The sequence below is a fragment of the Ruditapes philippinarum genome, unplaced genomic scaffold (genome assembly GCF_026571515.1).
Source record: "Ruditapes philippinarum isolate M1 unplaced genomic scaffold, ASM2657151v2 ctg2233_1_1_1_1, whole genome shotgun sequence".
Lineage (NCBI taxonomy): Eukaryota > Metazoa > Mollusca > Bivalvia > Venerida > Veneridae > Ruditapes > Ruditapes philippinarum.
Genome location: NW_026856137.1, coordinates 266,188 through 281,590, shown reverse-complemented (window position 1 = coordinate 281,590; position 15,403 = coordinate 266,188). Strand labels below are relative to the sequence as shown.

The 15,403-nt window shown below is 32.7% G+C and overlaps 1 protein-coding gene across 2 annotated transcripts in view; it reads right to left on the bottom strand.

The window, feature by feature from the left end:
• Nucleotides 1-7,347: 7,347 nt before the first annotated feature.
• Nucleotides 7,348-15,403, bottom strand: part of LOC132745535 (acidic fibroblast growth factor intracellular-binding protein-like) — a 42,859-nt gene continuing 34,803 nt past the window's right edge. For both annotated transcript variants that reach the window (XM_060734484.1, XM_060734485.1), the window contains exons 8-11: nucleotides 14,808-14,877; nucleotides 11,651-11,737; nucleotides 11,009-11,106; nucleotides 7,348-10,284 (exon numbers count right to left, since the gene is read on the bottom strand). In XM_060734484.1, the coding sequence (XP_060590467.1) occupies nucleotides 10,203-10,284; nucleotides 11,009-11,106; nucleotides 11,651-11,737; nucleotides 14,808-14,877 (337 nt within the window). In that variant the 3' untranslated portion in view covers nucleotides 7,348-10,202. The remainder of the gene's footprint in view (nucleotides 10,285-11,008; nucleotides 11,107-11,650; nucleotides 11,738-14,807; nucleotides 14,878-15,403) is intronic.

Here is a 15,403-nt window from a genome sequence, read left to right as displayed (position 1 = left end):
TAACTTGGCACAAGTGATCACCATTATGAGACGACGTGCACAGCACAATAATTGAATTGCTACTCCTACGGTCAAGGTCACACTTACAGGTCAAATGTTAGAAAGTCTACATGTCGTGTCTGTCTATAACATTTAAACCGCAGCAATATTTTTAAGATAACTTGGCAAAAATGATCACCATTATGACACCATTGGCAGAGCACAATAATCAAGCCCACAAAACCATGAAGGTCAGGGTCACACTCAAAGGTTCAATGTAAAAACATCTATTTTTCATGTCCGCTCTATAACTTATTGAAAACTCAAAGGTTATAAAATAACTTGGCACAAATGATCCCCACAATGACAAAATCTGCAGAGCTCAACATCCAGGATGCTACCCCCAGGTCAATGTTATATGTTCTCCATAACTTTTTGATTTTATGGAAGATTTTAAATAACTTGGCACAAATAATCACCATCGTGACTATGTGCATATGATATGCATGACACAACATCAAGGCCATGGTTGGTTAAAGGTCAAGAATTACACATTTATGTTCACTGCGGAAGGAGATTTAGCTGTCCTTTAAAATGCCTTGTTTATTTTGAATTAAGCATGTACAGCTCATCTTCATATACAACAATATATGCATGCATGAATGACAAGGAACCTAGCTACGTTTTTGCACATAAATTTTAGTTCAAAAATGTTTGCTATATTGATCAGTTGATAAAGCAGTGGTCTTTTTTTCAAGGAAGAATTACCCACTTGTCTATGAGTTGATGTATAGATGACAACAACAACAACAATATAACAAATATGTAGGACATTTACATTTGGTATCCCATTATTTATTATCAACAGCCATGTGATTACAACTAATTAGGATGGACTAGCTTCTACCAAACTGAGTTTCGGATAACTGTATATCAACCTCCTACGCACACTTTTAAGTATACCATGTAGTAACGGTATAAGACGCTAATCTGTAGATAATCTGATTACAAATATCTTCAGGGTCATATATATTTATTTAGGAAGTAACTGGCCGCAATACTTCTGGTGCACCTTAGTTGTCAAATCTGTCAAATATTTTATCACCTGAAATGATATCCAGCTCAAGTGTGCTTGTGAATGATTAAAAGATTAAATATAAAGATAATAAAAATATATAATTAGATATAACGTAAGTCTACAAACATAGGTTAAATTGTATAACAATTGTTAAGCAAATAATTAAATACGGCCATTTGTTCCGTTATATTTATATCAGAGATTTCAGTAAAACTATGAAGATACATGTACAGTATGTTTGTACCCCTGACCGTCGTGCGTGCTTACAGATTTCCATTGACCTAATTAATTCGTGGTTATAATGATACGTCTATGGCATCAATATTAGGTCAGATCGGTCCGTACAGTCTGACCACACGCTGTACAACTGGACATCTAATGGTGTTTCTTGTCTTGAAATTCCATATTATTTTACAATGGACAAGAAAGCCATTTACATTTTCTCCGCAAGAAGTATGTTGACTTCGAGGTCCCTCGTTTTGATGTGGCGTGGCTACGTTCTGCGAACGTTGCATACCATATGTGAGCCTAATTCTCTCTTATTTTATGTCTAAAATATTCAGATTGGAGACTTTATGGCATAAAAAATACAGAGATTAGAAATACGTACAACTTTTCAATCTCTTATAACAGCAGCTTGTATTTTATAAAAGAAGAATCGTGCCTGAAGTAATCCAGTGGAGGGGGAGCACCTGACGTCTTCCCCTACCAGTAAAGCTGAAGATCGCTGTTTGACCATTTCAATGTTAATATCAGCGACAGCATTAAAGAAGATTACCATACATAATATATTGTTGATATTCTGGATTCAACATTGACTTGAAAACTTTTTGATAACAAGGTGTGTTCACTTGAACAGTAATACATGTAAGTATTGATATGCTATTTTGACCTTGTGAAATAATGACATTAGTGAATAAAATATTCTTACCGGATCAATGTTATATACAAAGTAATATTCTGATAGGTTTCTTCAAGAATGAACAATAATAATATATAAAGTGAAGTGGTATCCACTAAACGAACGCTAGAGGCTTTAAATTCTGGGATGTGTCAACCACTACAACTGAAGAAGCATGCCAGCGTTCACGTTAAGCCTCAGCTAAGTTGGCCGCTTACATGTGTATTTCTCATATTAAAAATCTCCTTAACTTCACGCTGGATAATTGTAATTTTAAAACATAAGCATTTGAAGTGAAGTAAAAACAACAATGCAACCTTAATGACCTTAACCATTTAGCCTGGTCTACCTATGCGCATCTTCTAGCTGATCTAGTTTGGTTTGCACCGTACGCTTTTCAGTCCCTACAAATTTTAAAAACTTCGCTTATGAATTATTTATCTTGATTGAAAAGATGAATGGATTAATTTAAAACATAAAGAGTGGTAAGGGTTAAGCATTAAACGGACCTTTGGCACAGTGCGGTATCCGAGGTTTATTCAAGTAACGTCAACTGAACAGGAAAAATAAATAATACATATGACCAACAATTGAAAGTTCAATTAGCTAAAACTTGAAAAGCTGATTTTCAATGAATAATTACTTGCAAAGCCCAGTAGTATAATAAAGCATACTGATACTTTTTTCACAATTGATACAAATGTGGTTTCTATTGTTTGCAATTAATTCATTTACAGTTTCAAGTTTTGCATGATTAATGTACTTGAGATAAAACATTGTATAATCTTTGAAACACAACGATTTTCGCACTAAAATACACAGAAAATATTGAATTAATGATGACAAAGTTTTAAGTTACCAAACACGGGGAAATGGATAGCAATTCATAAAAGAAGCCCACGGACACTTTGAATTAATCATATGTTTATGGATGCTGAAAAGAAAAGTTCAGGACGTAGAAACACAAAATGGCGAACATTTCGAAAAAAAAACAAACAAAAAACAAACAAAAAACTATATTTTAAAGGGTTGTAAAGTATCAATGCATACTAGTATTACATCAATCGCAATTCTTCGGCCGTTTTCGTGAATCTCCCGTAATGGGTAAAGGAATAAATCACCTCAACGATTATTCATTATTCTTATCCGTCGATTGGGTATGTATGAAGGAAGTTTGTTTGACTTTTTAAGACGATTGCAACGCTCCTAGTAATATTCATTCGGATACGTGTAGTTAACGGTTTTTATCAAATTATCATTGACGTTACATGGAAAATGCAATATGCACTGGACTGCCCAATAAAAGATAATTATATTGGACGCTAGAGCGTTCAATATGCGTATGCATGTATATCGGATTATCACGTGCTTCCTATTAAATGATAATAATTGATATATATAGTATCAACATAAATTATATTATAAGCATAAGTTAGAACTTGTTCTTTGGTTGTCTTATAAGTGGTTTAACAGGTTAATAACATCAAGGTACTCCACTGTTTTGAAAAAAGAAGTCGTTAAGACATATACATGTACTTAAGTCTGGTGATAGTTTTACGCAGTGGTTCCGGGCTATAAACAATCCTACACAAGACTCAATGCCGTAATTATGAATAAATCTCAGGTAAAGATGACAATAAAAGCCAGTAGCATCTATCAAAGAGTAAATCTGTCATTTCTAATGCAATTTTCTTGTCTTTTTCCCGAACAATGGCTTGAACGAGCAATTTCCGGTAGATAAAGACGCAGGTAACGGTCAATAAAGATTCCCGCATTCAAGCGTGGAACATTAGAAAAACTTAATTATCCCTAACTTGGTAAACGCCGGGTTTGAGATGCTATTTCTAAACAATCTTATACGGTTTTATAGTCGTGCCAACAACGGCACTTTATGAAGGTGTCTATTAATATTTGAAATAGCTTTTTACAGTTAAAATCATGATTCCGAATTTGTAACACAGGAAGTGCTAAATTTGGATGCGACATTACGTCTGACAAATTATTATTCTTCAAGAAGGGTTCGAAAAATAGACAAAACATTGTTAATATATAAATATTCAATTCTAAGCAACGTAAAAACTTGTTAAGGTACATACAGAAAATTTGATTTTTGTACATATCAATATGACAACAGTCTATTGGAAAATGCCATGACGTTCAATGTATTTCTGTTTCTTTTTTTTGTGTTAGAATCAGTTTCTGTTTTAAAAGGACGAATTGAGACATGGCTCGAAATTGTGAAAAATAATGTGCTATTTTCAACAATTTATATAACTTGCTAAATATTTTGTATCTGTCAAAGTTTGGTGAGTTGACTCAATATTAAACCATAAAATCTACACGTCATAGTTATAACTTATGATAAGGTCAGATGGCTGGACGCAACACGGTTCTTTGCGGACGCTGGAGCTAGAATATATATATCATAATGATGAACAATGACGATATTCATTTATATTTCATTGTATGTTATCAAATGGTTTCACTAAGCAAATATTGCTGGCAACGCCAAGCCCGGCATGTAACAGTACAAGACCATCATTCAGACTTGAAATCTCACAAGTCGTATAAATATGAAATCTGAGCTCATTTTATGATATATACTCGAGTCGAAATATCATGTAACATTTATAGAATAATGGTCTCCTACAGAAACAAAATAAAATTACCATTGTCTGCAAAGACTACGATAGTACAGGAAAAAATCCCTTTCTCTTTCATCTAAGAACCATAAAATTTCCACTGATTACCTAGCAAGAAAGTCTCCCTCCTTCAATTATACGCCGTATCAAATTTAATTTTCTAAAGAATAGCAATTAATTTGTCTTAACAGACAAACAATCGTTTTAGAGACATTGATGCTGATTTTATGTCCCCAAGGATCAAACGATATAAAAAAATTAGAAATAGTTTCTTAACATAAAACATAGATACGTAAGCAGGATATGTAGAACAGTTTGATGATCACCTTCTCTCTAATTTGCACAGATATCGTTTATAAGCGATACAAATTAAAACTGCAATCGGCCAATTTCGGTAGCTTACGCCAGACTTCGGTTTATATTAATTGAATGACTAACAGAAAATTGACCGCGAATGAGCTTCAAGGTATTCCTCACACCTTAAGTGATATGTAATTGTATTGCTAAACGAAATGTACTAATATTTTAACTTTTACTGAGCTACGACATATCTTAGACTTTTCCATCATTCAATCCTGAGAAAACTGTTCCTCATTAAAATATGTACTGACTGAATATGCAAACAGAGCAGAGCATGAACAGTGCAGAGCATGGCCAGACTGCGCGTATGTGCAAACTGGTCTTGTTTTACACTGGTCGAAAGGGTAAATTCACTTGCCGCTAGCTACCTAAGGATTCGTGTTACAAGTTAAGAACATTCTGGACTATGGTCAAATAATACATGGGAAATCCGGTAGACTTTTGGACATTGTGAAACTCGGTCAAATGATACCTAGACATTTCGGGACTCGGTCAAATAATACTTGGACAGTTGTGTGTGTTAAATTCACACCTACTGACTACTATCTGAAAGCAACTTCTATAGAAAATGACAGAATCCTCCGCAATTGAAAAAAAGACCGCCAGCTCAACTGCTAGTTTAATTCAACAAGTTCGTTTTTCTACTGCATATTTTATAATATCAGGATGAAATTGTATACTGATGTTCAGATAGGCTTGTTTTTCTTACGCTTGTCTCTCCCCTTGAACTGTACTGGAAAGTGTTTTTCATTGTGAAATACGTTTTCCATTAATCAGTGCTCGCCACGGCTTTTATAACTTTAAACATGCCTATTAATCACGTAGAAAGCGCGTTCTTTTTCTCAATACACAAATGCTTTCACGTGTCAGTCTTGTCTCTCAGAAATAAGAAACGTCAATACATACCGGTAACGTTTTGCTTTCAAAAAACTCTATTAGATATTCAATAGATACTTGATTACTTCTGATTTCCATCAATGACATCTTGACAAAGCTGGGATTGGATAAAAGAGACAATTTCTTTCCTCCAGAAATTGATCTTTGGGTTCCTAAGTGCAATTAACATTCATTCATAGACATGGCTAAAGACAGGTGAGCGTATTGAAATTACATTTATTTGAAAGTTGTTACGTTGCTATGGAGAAAGAAGCAATAGTTGTCGGACAGTTACAGAAGGATGTTTGTCTTTAAAAGTCGTGTCTTGTCTTGTGCTGTCTTTAAACACCAGTTCTAAATGCCTTTCCCGTATAATGTAGTTCTTACGTATATTGTATCACGCAATACACGGCATCTTCTGGCATGTACTTTAGGCATAGGATAGGCAGAGTCGAGTCTATAGTTTACAGTATACCGTCTTTGTAAGGACAGTATGTCTTTAAACTCGGGTGCGGCGACATTTTGCTGGTATTTACTTCACATAATCTTAAGTCTCAGGAGCTATTGTAAATCCATCGATTCAAACGTATTTAAGTAAAGAACAAGTTCATAACTGAACAATAATTATTTCAGTTTAGCTAGTCAAAAAGCACAAGAGTACACTTTCTTAGCTGTCATTATGTTCAAAATCATGCTGCCATTTTAACATTCGATTGAAGATTTTCTACATGTTGCATTGGCGCCAAGCAGGCCCTTTGGTGTATTATATGACTTACCTCTAAAAATAAAACGAGACTAGATATACCGCGATATACTGTTGGAATTTTTGTCCATGGTACATGTATCATGAACTGTTTTTTCTGACAAACAGAAGCCGTATCAAATGCAAGGAACCATTTACATTTGTGTTAGATTTCCGAACATTCTAATCTTTTGAACATTTTTCCCCCCAAGATTTAAGCTGTACTAAATCTTACTTGCAGTTTCTACATGTATATGTTACCATAGCAACTATTTAAGTAAAACTTATCCAGAATCCAGTCTATCTTTGTAAATCCATAAACAGAATTTCATTAAAAATCAATCATTACACTTATCTTGCAATTAATCTATCCACTTAAGATGTGGAGTAGAATGCCATTTCCAACACAAGGGAAATACATGATATGTAGTGTAATACACTTGACAAAACTAAATACCAATACATTTCATGACTTGTTATACTTTATAATAAAGTCACCATGTAGGAATGGAAGGGCTATACCTCATCATCCGGAAACTGACCGGAATGTTACGGGTCTACAGAATGTATAATAAGCAATGTGTTCAAATGACCATTCTAAACTGCCAAATGTTTTATATGTATATGATAAAAGATTAACACAAGACTTGCACTACAGACAAGATGCAATGAAAAGCCATTTAAAAATCTGATTCAAAAATACCATATTCTTCAAAAACAGGTTTACAGGATACAATAGCACAAGATGATTTCATAGAAAACAAAACAATTTTTTCTTGCTTATACACTTTACTCCTTAATACATCAATTAATTCTAAACAAAAAAGTAAAAAAGTAAAACACAACTGTATTTTACCTATAAAATAGTATATAAAACACATACCATGGAATGCATGTTTCCACTTAAAACACTTATTCTTAGTGTTTAGTATTTTTCTTTTACAAATCATTTGTTAAATGTTTTATTAAAACAAGTTATACTGAACCTATATATTTTCATGCAGTTACATCAATGTATTTATATAAAGCTCTAAAACAAACATTTTAATCTGAATCTTTTATTTTATTTGTAACAAACAAAAATATTGTCATATAGATAATAAGGCTGATCAAAGGATCAAACCAAATTTAAATTCTTCTAATGCACTTAGACATTATAGCTAAGCTATTTACTGCTGATCAGAAACTTTAACACTAAGTTAGGTATAGGCTATGCAGTGAAATCCCAAAGTACTTATGTACTAGTAACTACTCCATCTTCTACACATATTTTTATTTTATTATTTCTTTGTTTCTTAGTTTATTCTCATTTATTTTAGTTTGATTGTGTTGGCAGCTATACGCTTATTGAAACATTCTTAAATCTGTAGCTGGAACAAACTAGTACTAAGCAATGAGTGTAGGTTTCTTAATGCTGAAGAAATCACTTCATAGCCTCTACCCTTACACATAGCAATGGTCCCATAAAGCATTCAAAAGCAAAGAATTCCTACATGGAAACAGTTCCTCAAGTGAGTTTAAATGGCTCACCCAATTTAACGGAAAAGAAGATAAAATTGTCTTAATAATAATACCATTTCTGTATCTTGAAATAAGATATATACATGTTGTATAACTTTTGAAGAAGCCGCAAAGATAACAAATATCTAAATATCAAATAACTTAGCCTAAGGACTTTTTTGTTTCACTGGCAATGGGATTTTTTCCTGTTAATGTCCATGCAACAATAGACTTCAGAACAGGAACAATTTTGAACTCTGCCATGATTTCCATATTACTTTTGTAGAGGCCAATTAGACAAGTATCTTAGCCAAGACATATTTATTTTCAGAAAGACTTTTAACATTGAACAATATTCAAAACAAGTGATCACAATGGAGGGGCCACTCTTTATGCTAAGGGCGAAATTCATAAAATAAAATAACAGGAACACAAGACAAATTATTGCATTCCAATTATCTAAGGTCTTGGCCTTGAAGTTTGTAACATAACAATCTATTTCTTAAAATTTTTAATCTAATTTTGACTTGTGTGACCAACAATGGCTACATCAGCGTAAGATGCTTATTGGTAAGATGATTTATACAAACTATGCAAAGGACTTCCTCAAGACAATTCTTGTGAAGTCTGGTAAAAATCTACCCTGCTGTTTTACATATAATGAGGTTTAACTTTAAACAAAAAGAAGACAATAAAAGATGCCAGACATCAAGCAAATACAAAGTCACCCTACAACACTCTCTGCCAAGGTGAGCTAATAAAATATCTTCAATTGCACTATTACATGTACATAACTATAACATTATGATACATTGTTTGCATTTGTTTGTTATGTAAGAAATATGTACATGATAATATCAGAAACATCTGAAGGTTTTTATGTAATGCCTGTATAACTATGAGATCAGCAGAAAAATTAAAATAATACACTAAATAGATATTTGTAAAGTTACACACTTTTTACAACCTCAACCTCTAAACTGCCGAATATGCTAAATGGACTTTTCCAACTTCCACTTTGAAACACTTCATTATGAATTTTAAGAATTTTATTATGATTCAATCATGTTTTTTATTATGAATATTAATTTTGGAAATTGGGCAAACAACAGTTTGTAGCCAGTGAGACAACAGTCTAGATGATTAGACAATGGCATAGAGTCTGGTAGCAAAGATTTCACAGTTCTGGTTTCAACATAGTGAGGGTTCAATATTTGAATTTAACTTATTGTGTTTTATTTTCATATAATCATATCACAATATTTGTTTAATAATAACCTATAATATTCTAGTGGTCTGAGAATCACTAAAATTATTAAATAATGTTAATAGCATCTTGCAAGAGGATTTTAGTTAAAAAAAAAAGAAGAAAACTTAAAAGTGCATGGAAAAATATACTTTTGCAATCTTAAATATCAATTAACAGTTATCTTCAAAATACTTTTATAATATCTATTAAAGAAGACAATTTGGTATATTGATGAATGCTCTCTGCTGTCTCTTTGACAAGGCTAAAAACATGGCCTTGAATGAGAGTAGGAAAACCTATTTTTAGCCTATATGACCTTGACCAATTGACTTAATCTCCCATCTTAGGGTATAGGCCAATAGAGGATACAAACATAACATAAATATGTAGGATATCAGTAAATAAATCAAGGTGCTATGACAAAATGGTAACTGTGACACAAGGACGTTAACTGTGACACATGGATTGAAAAAGGGAAATTCAATGACAAATTTGCATTTATGAAGTGTATATACTTCATTGAGAAAAAAAATGTAGAGCATAAAATATGGCAACATACATGTATTATTATCACATTTCAAATAAATCTCAAATATATTGCCTTTCTACTAGAAATATCTTTGTGTAGGTTAAAGTTGAGTTCAACTTAAAGTAATCAATAATGATTGACAATTTTAAAATAATTCAAAACAGATTGGTAAATAGGTGTAAATAGTTAACATTTAAGACTGGTCTGAAAAAGACTTTGATATTTATTTCCAGTTAAGTGACACGACCTAAGTGACACAGGTACAATATGACATCATTTTGACTGGTTATAAGATAACATTTTTTCTACCTATAACAGTGGTCAAAAAGAAAGTGACACAGTCTACTTAATTATGGTACAATTTAAGGCAGCATTTGTTGAAAGTGTTCATATATCTTTCCCACACTGTAACCATGTTAGGTAAAGTTCTGAAATCAAAATCATACATAAATAGCTTGATAACTTTATATTTACAATGTACAAGGGTTAAAACAATTTATATGTAATATTGCTTGATTTCAGTAATTGATTTTCAATGGACAGTCAAGATCTTTGTATCTATATACACAGCTGCTGATTATTTTGATTTTTGTTGGATTTTATGTCCCACCAACACAGTATAGGTCATATGGCAACTCTTAAGCTTTGCTGGTGGAAGAAGACCTCAGGTGCCCTTCCCTGCATTATTTTAAGCACCTAAGTAGAACCACTGACATTCCTTAAACTATAGCTGGATAGCTTCCTTAAATGAAAGAATCCAAAGTTCCTGCTGGGATTCAAACCCACAGTGGTATGGGGCAAGTTGTTTGAAGTAAACTACCTTAAACACTCGGCCACCCACACCCCAGCTACTGACTTAATTTCAATAAAAAAAACAAAAAACAAAAACTTCAGCAGTGTTATGAATAAGTTAAGATAGAAAACTTTTTTGAAAGGTTACAATTATATGACCAAGTTTATGTTAAATATTTTTTTCTTATATAAGTTTACAACAAGTCAATTCATATGGCATAGTATTGGAATCAATAGATACCAGGAAAAAATAATTCTACATCAACTACTTTAGCCACTAGACAATGAAAGTCTCTATATGCCAAAATTATTAAGAGAAAACATAATATACCTAATATAGACTCATAGGTTTATACCTACCTAAACACTGATAGTCTTAAACCGGAATCTTTGTACAAATTCAGAAACTTCACCATGTCATCTTCAGACCACATCGCCATCATAAATGGCTCTATAACCTATAAATGAAAATAAAATATAACTACAGTAGAGAAAATCTACTTGCATTTTAATAAAACAGTTTTCCAAAATCAATATGAAAGCTTCTGTTAGAATTTTTTGCTATTTTACTTACATGTATTTCAATATCACAGACAAATTTACAAGTTTTTTTCCCTGATATACCAAAATGATATAGCCAAAAAGCTTTTCATTTACTTCAAACTATCAATATGACAAGAGATTAAATTCAACAAGTGTTACTTTTAAGAATTACTCATGTAACCTTTAACCTTCTGGCAACAAAAGAATCTATCCATGCCACTGGTGCAGACCAGCACTGAGTTTCTGCACTGTTCATTCCTTACTTATTTTTAAATTTTCCCTAAAAATGTTGATTGGTTATGTCCAGATTAAAAGATTGACAAGTCCATTTAAAATATCTAGGGTGGTAAACGTTAAAAATTCATACAAAAAATGTTGACGGCTTGACTCTATACTAATGGTATAAGCCAGTCAGTATCACTGGTTACTCTCTAAAATATATAATGTAAATTGTAATACCTTCTCAACAACATCAACAAAGTAATTTTTGACCTCTTTACTGTGATTCAATCCATAGGCAATGGAAATAATGGCCTTTGATAAGTTCTGAAATGGAAAAATTAGTCTATAGTAAAAATTTTAGAATTATCATTAATTTTTCTTTTATTTCTGTTCGTTTCTAATCAAACTTAACATACACAATGTATATAAATCATGTAAACTATCACATATTATTTTGCATTTATTACATTAAATATTTTAATAATTACTGGTATAATGTAAGTGTTTATACATGTTGTTCACATAACAAAGATATATGTAATTAGAAATATACTTGGCACTCAATTTTGTGTACTTAAACCTATCGGGGGCTGTACACTGCTGTATTTCTAAAAATGATCTATCATGCTTTGAATTTGAAACAAACAATTGTTACAAAAAAGAATTTCATACCAAAATATAAAATCAAACAGCTGACAATATTAAGGTGGTTTAAACTGCATGTACATACAATCTAGCCTATAGTTGTGACATTGGAAAGTCATTATGTTGAGGGACCAAAACTTAAAAAACAAGAGCTGTCCGTAAGACAGCGCGCTCGACTTTTTTATTGCTTGCCAATAAAAAAAGTTTTTGCAGTAAAAGGCAATACAAGAATCTCTGTATTTTTAAAGTGAACAATGGCCATGAGCATTAAGATATTTAGTGAAGAATTATTTTACTGAATTGTGTGATACCCTTGAACACTGCAGCAAAGTTTGAAATGTTTAAGTCAAAACATTGACAGTTAAGGGCCATAATTCAAATAAAATCTTTGACAGAATTACCTTCTCCTGGACATGTTTGGGAATCATGATTGTAAACAAGTATTCCAACTTTCAAATTAATATCTCAAACAGTTCAGTCAAAAAGTGGACTGGTACTAAAAACTTAACCAAGATTCTAAGTCGATAAAAGGCCTTAATTTTTAAAACAAATCCTTGACAGAGTTACCTTCTCTTGCGTACAGATGGGGGTAATGATGTGAAATAGCATTAAAAGTTTCAAAGCAATATCTCAAAGGGTTAAGGCAATAAGTGGATTTTACCCATATTCAATGTATTTTCTAAGTCAAAAGGGCATAATTCTGTCAAAAACCTTGACAGAGTTATGTCCTCTTGTCTGTTGATGAAGGTCGTGATGGTAAACAAGTATGGTCAGTTTCAAAGCAATACCTCCAATGGTTTTGAAATAAAGTGAGGTGGTACAAAAAACTTAACCAAGCTCAATACACTTTCTAAGTCAAAAAAGGGCCATAATTCTGTCAAAAACCTTGACAGAGTTATGTACTCTTGTCTGTAGATGGAGGTTATGATGGTGAACAAGTATGGTAAGTTTCAAAGCCATACTTGTAATACTTCTGAAATAAAGTGGGGTGGTACGAAAAACTTAACCAAGGTGTGACGCCAACGCCGACGCCGACGCCGGGGCGAGTAGGATAGCTCCCCTTTTCATAGAAAAGTCGAGCTAAAAATGTTTCCTGGGAAATATTTTAAATTTAAAAGAAAGATTTCATTTTTATGCCATTATAGCTATTAAAACTGCCTTAATCCTCCTATAATTCCTATCAGAAGTATTTCGAGAGTACATCTGTACTCTCTAGATAGAACAACTGTTTGATATATATGAAAATGGTACATTAATATAGACCAAGGGAGACAACTCTAAGATACATAAAGTGAGTTTAGTGACTGGAAACAATTATAATGCTAGAGCTTTTTGATAACCCACAACAGATGTCTACATAAGATACCTAAATATAGTATACCAAAATCAATAAAAAATAAAGCATATTTGCAACTATTTTAATACTATCTTCTGTTTGATTTTTGAACATATACAAGAAGTTTATGATTTTTTTCAAATACTGTATGTGTATTTAAATTCGTGGAAGCAAATTTTCGCGGAAAGGTCCACTTTGGGGGTCTATACAAATATTCGCGCTATTTTGAATTCGCGGAGGTGACTGCCGAAAATCATAAATTCGCGTAGACCACTTAGGTTAAAAAAGGAAAATTACTGTAATCATCGTGGGAGTTCACATTTATTTTCAATAACAGGTGTCAAACGATACTCTATTGTACAGAAAAAAGACATTGTCTAGCAGACAGATTATAGCAAACAAAAGAATGCCCGTTAACGTGTATAATATTTCACAGTTTGCGTCATAAAAGTCTTGACATCTGATCACATCATGTTTTGGTTTTTCTGAATAAACAATTAAAAAACACAAACATAAACGATTTTAAATGATGAATAATTCGGAAAACAAAACCCAATTACTCGGTGAAGATTTACATAAAAAGTTTGAAAGCATATCACACACTGATATACATGTACATTGTTCTACAGAAGCGCGAACATATGACTATTAAGAAATTATTGGTGTAGAAATATTCGCGCTAAACATGAATTCGCGGATCGAATGTCACCGCGAAGATCGCGAAAATTTGAAGCCCGCGAATATTTCTACACATACAGTACATTGTATTATAATAATTCATAAATCTCAATGTTTTTTCTTCTCAAATTTTTCATAAATTTGTAGTTGAGGATCTAGAAATTATCTGCATTAGATAGAGGTTATATAAAGGCCTTCTCCCAATATATAAAATGGTTGAAAATTAATGTTATCCTAAATATTTCATACATAAGCATGACAATTTCAGCAAAACAGTTACATTTCTAGGCATATAATTATGACTTTTAACCCTTGGCATGCTTGCAGGGACTGACTCCACCCATGTAACCAGTGGCTACCAAGATCAGCTGGCACATCCATGCCGTCTTATCATAACCTGCACTGTTTGATATTCAATCTTTTAAATTTTCCCTAAATATTATCATAAACTTAAGAGGAAGGAATAGAAAGGTGACACAATCCTTGATTTAACCCTGTCAAACCTGGAACCAAAAGTGACCAGCATTTTCCACCAGAATAGAACCAGGACAACCTGCAAATCCATGCAGTCTGACCAGGCTCTATACTGCTCGTGACAAATTTAAGATTTTTTATCCTGATATACCCAAAAAGAATTGTCACAGACACTTCCAAATGGAATATATAGGACAAGTCCATTTAAGAAACTAATTGTTTAAAACTTTCTCTCTTCAATGTATTAGGCTTAATACTCACCTTAAAATTGTCATCAAGATCAGTAAGCTTCTTCTTTGTTAAACTGGTTTTTAAACTATTCATCAAGTAACTGAAATTAATATCAGATAAACAATAAATTATTCAAACAGTATGCTTGCAGTTTTATGTAATTATACAAATTATAAAATGTCAAAATTAATTTAAAATTCTAAATATAATCGATATTAGCATGATTGTAAAAAAACAAGTTCTTGCAACTTATATTTATTACTTACAAATTCACATTCTGAAACTAACCAGTACTGGTGTCATATGAAACAAGAATGTGTTTGTTAACCCTTTACCTCATATATATACGCGAAACAACGCACTTTCGACCCCCCCCCCCTCTTTTAGGCCTCAAATAGTGAAAAAATGTCCTTTTTGGGCCCCAAACACGTATTTGTTTGAGAAATGTTGCTAAAAAAATTGAGCACTTTTTCCCATCCAAAAGATACATCAGGGGCTTGCCAGAAGGGGGATGTGCCCCCTTCTGTTTGGGGGGTTTGAAGGGGGCGGAGTCCCCCTCATCGCCAAGACAATTTTGGACTTGTGAGAGGCTAAAAATTGACCCCAGGTGAACATAATGTAACGTG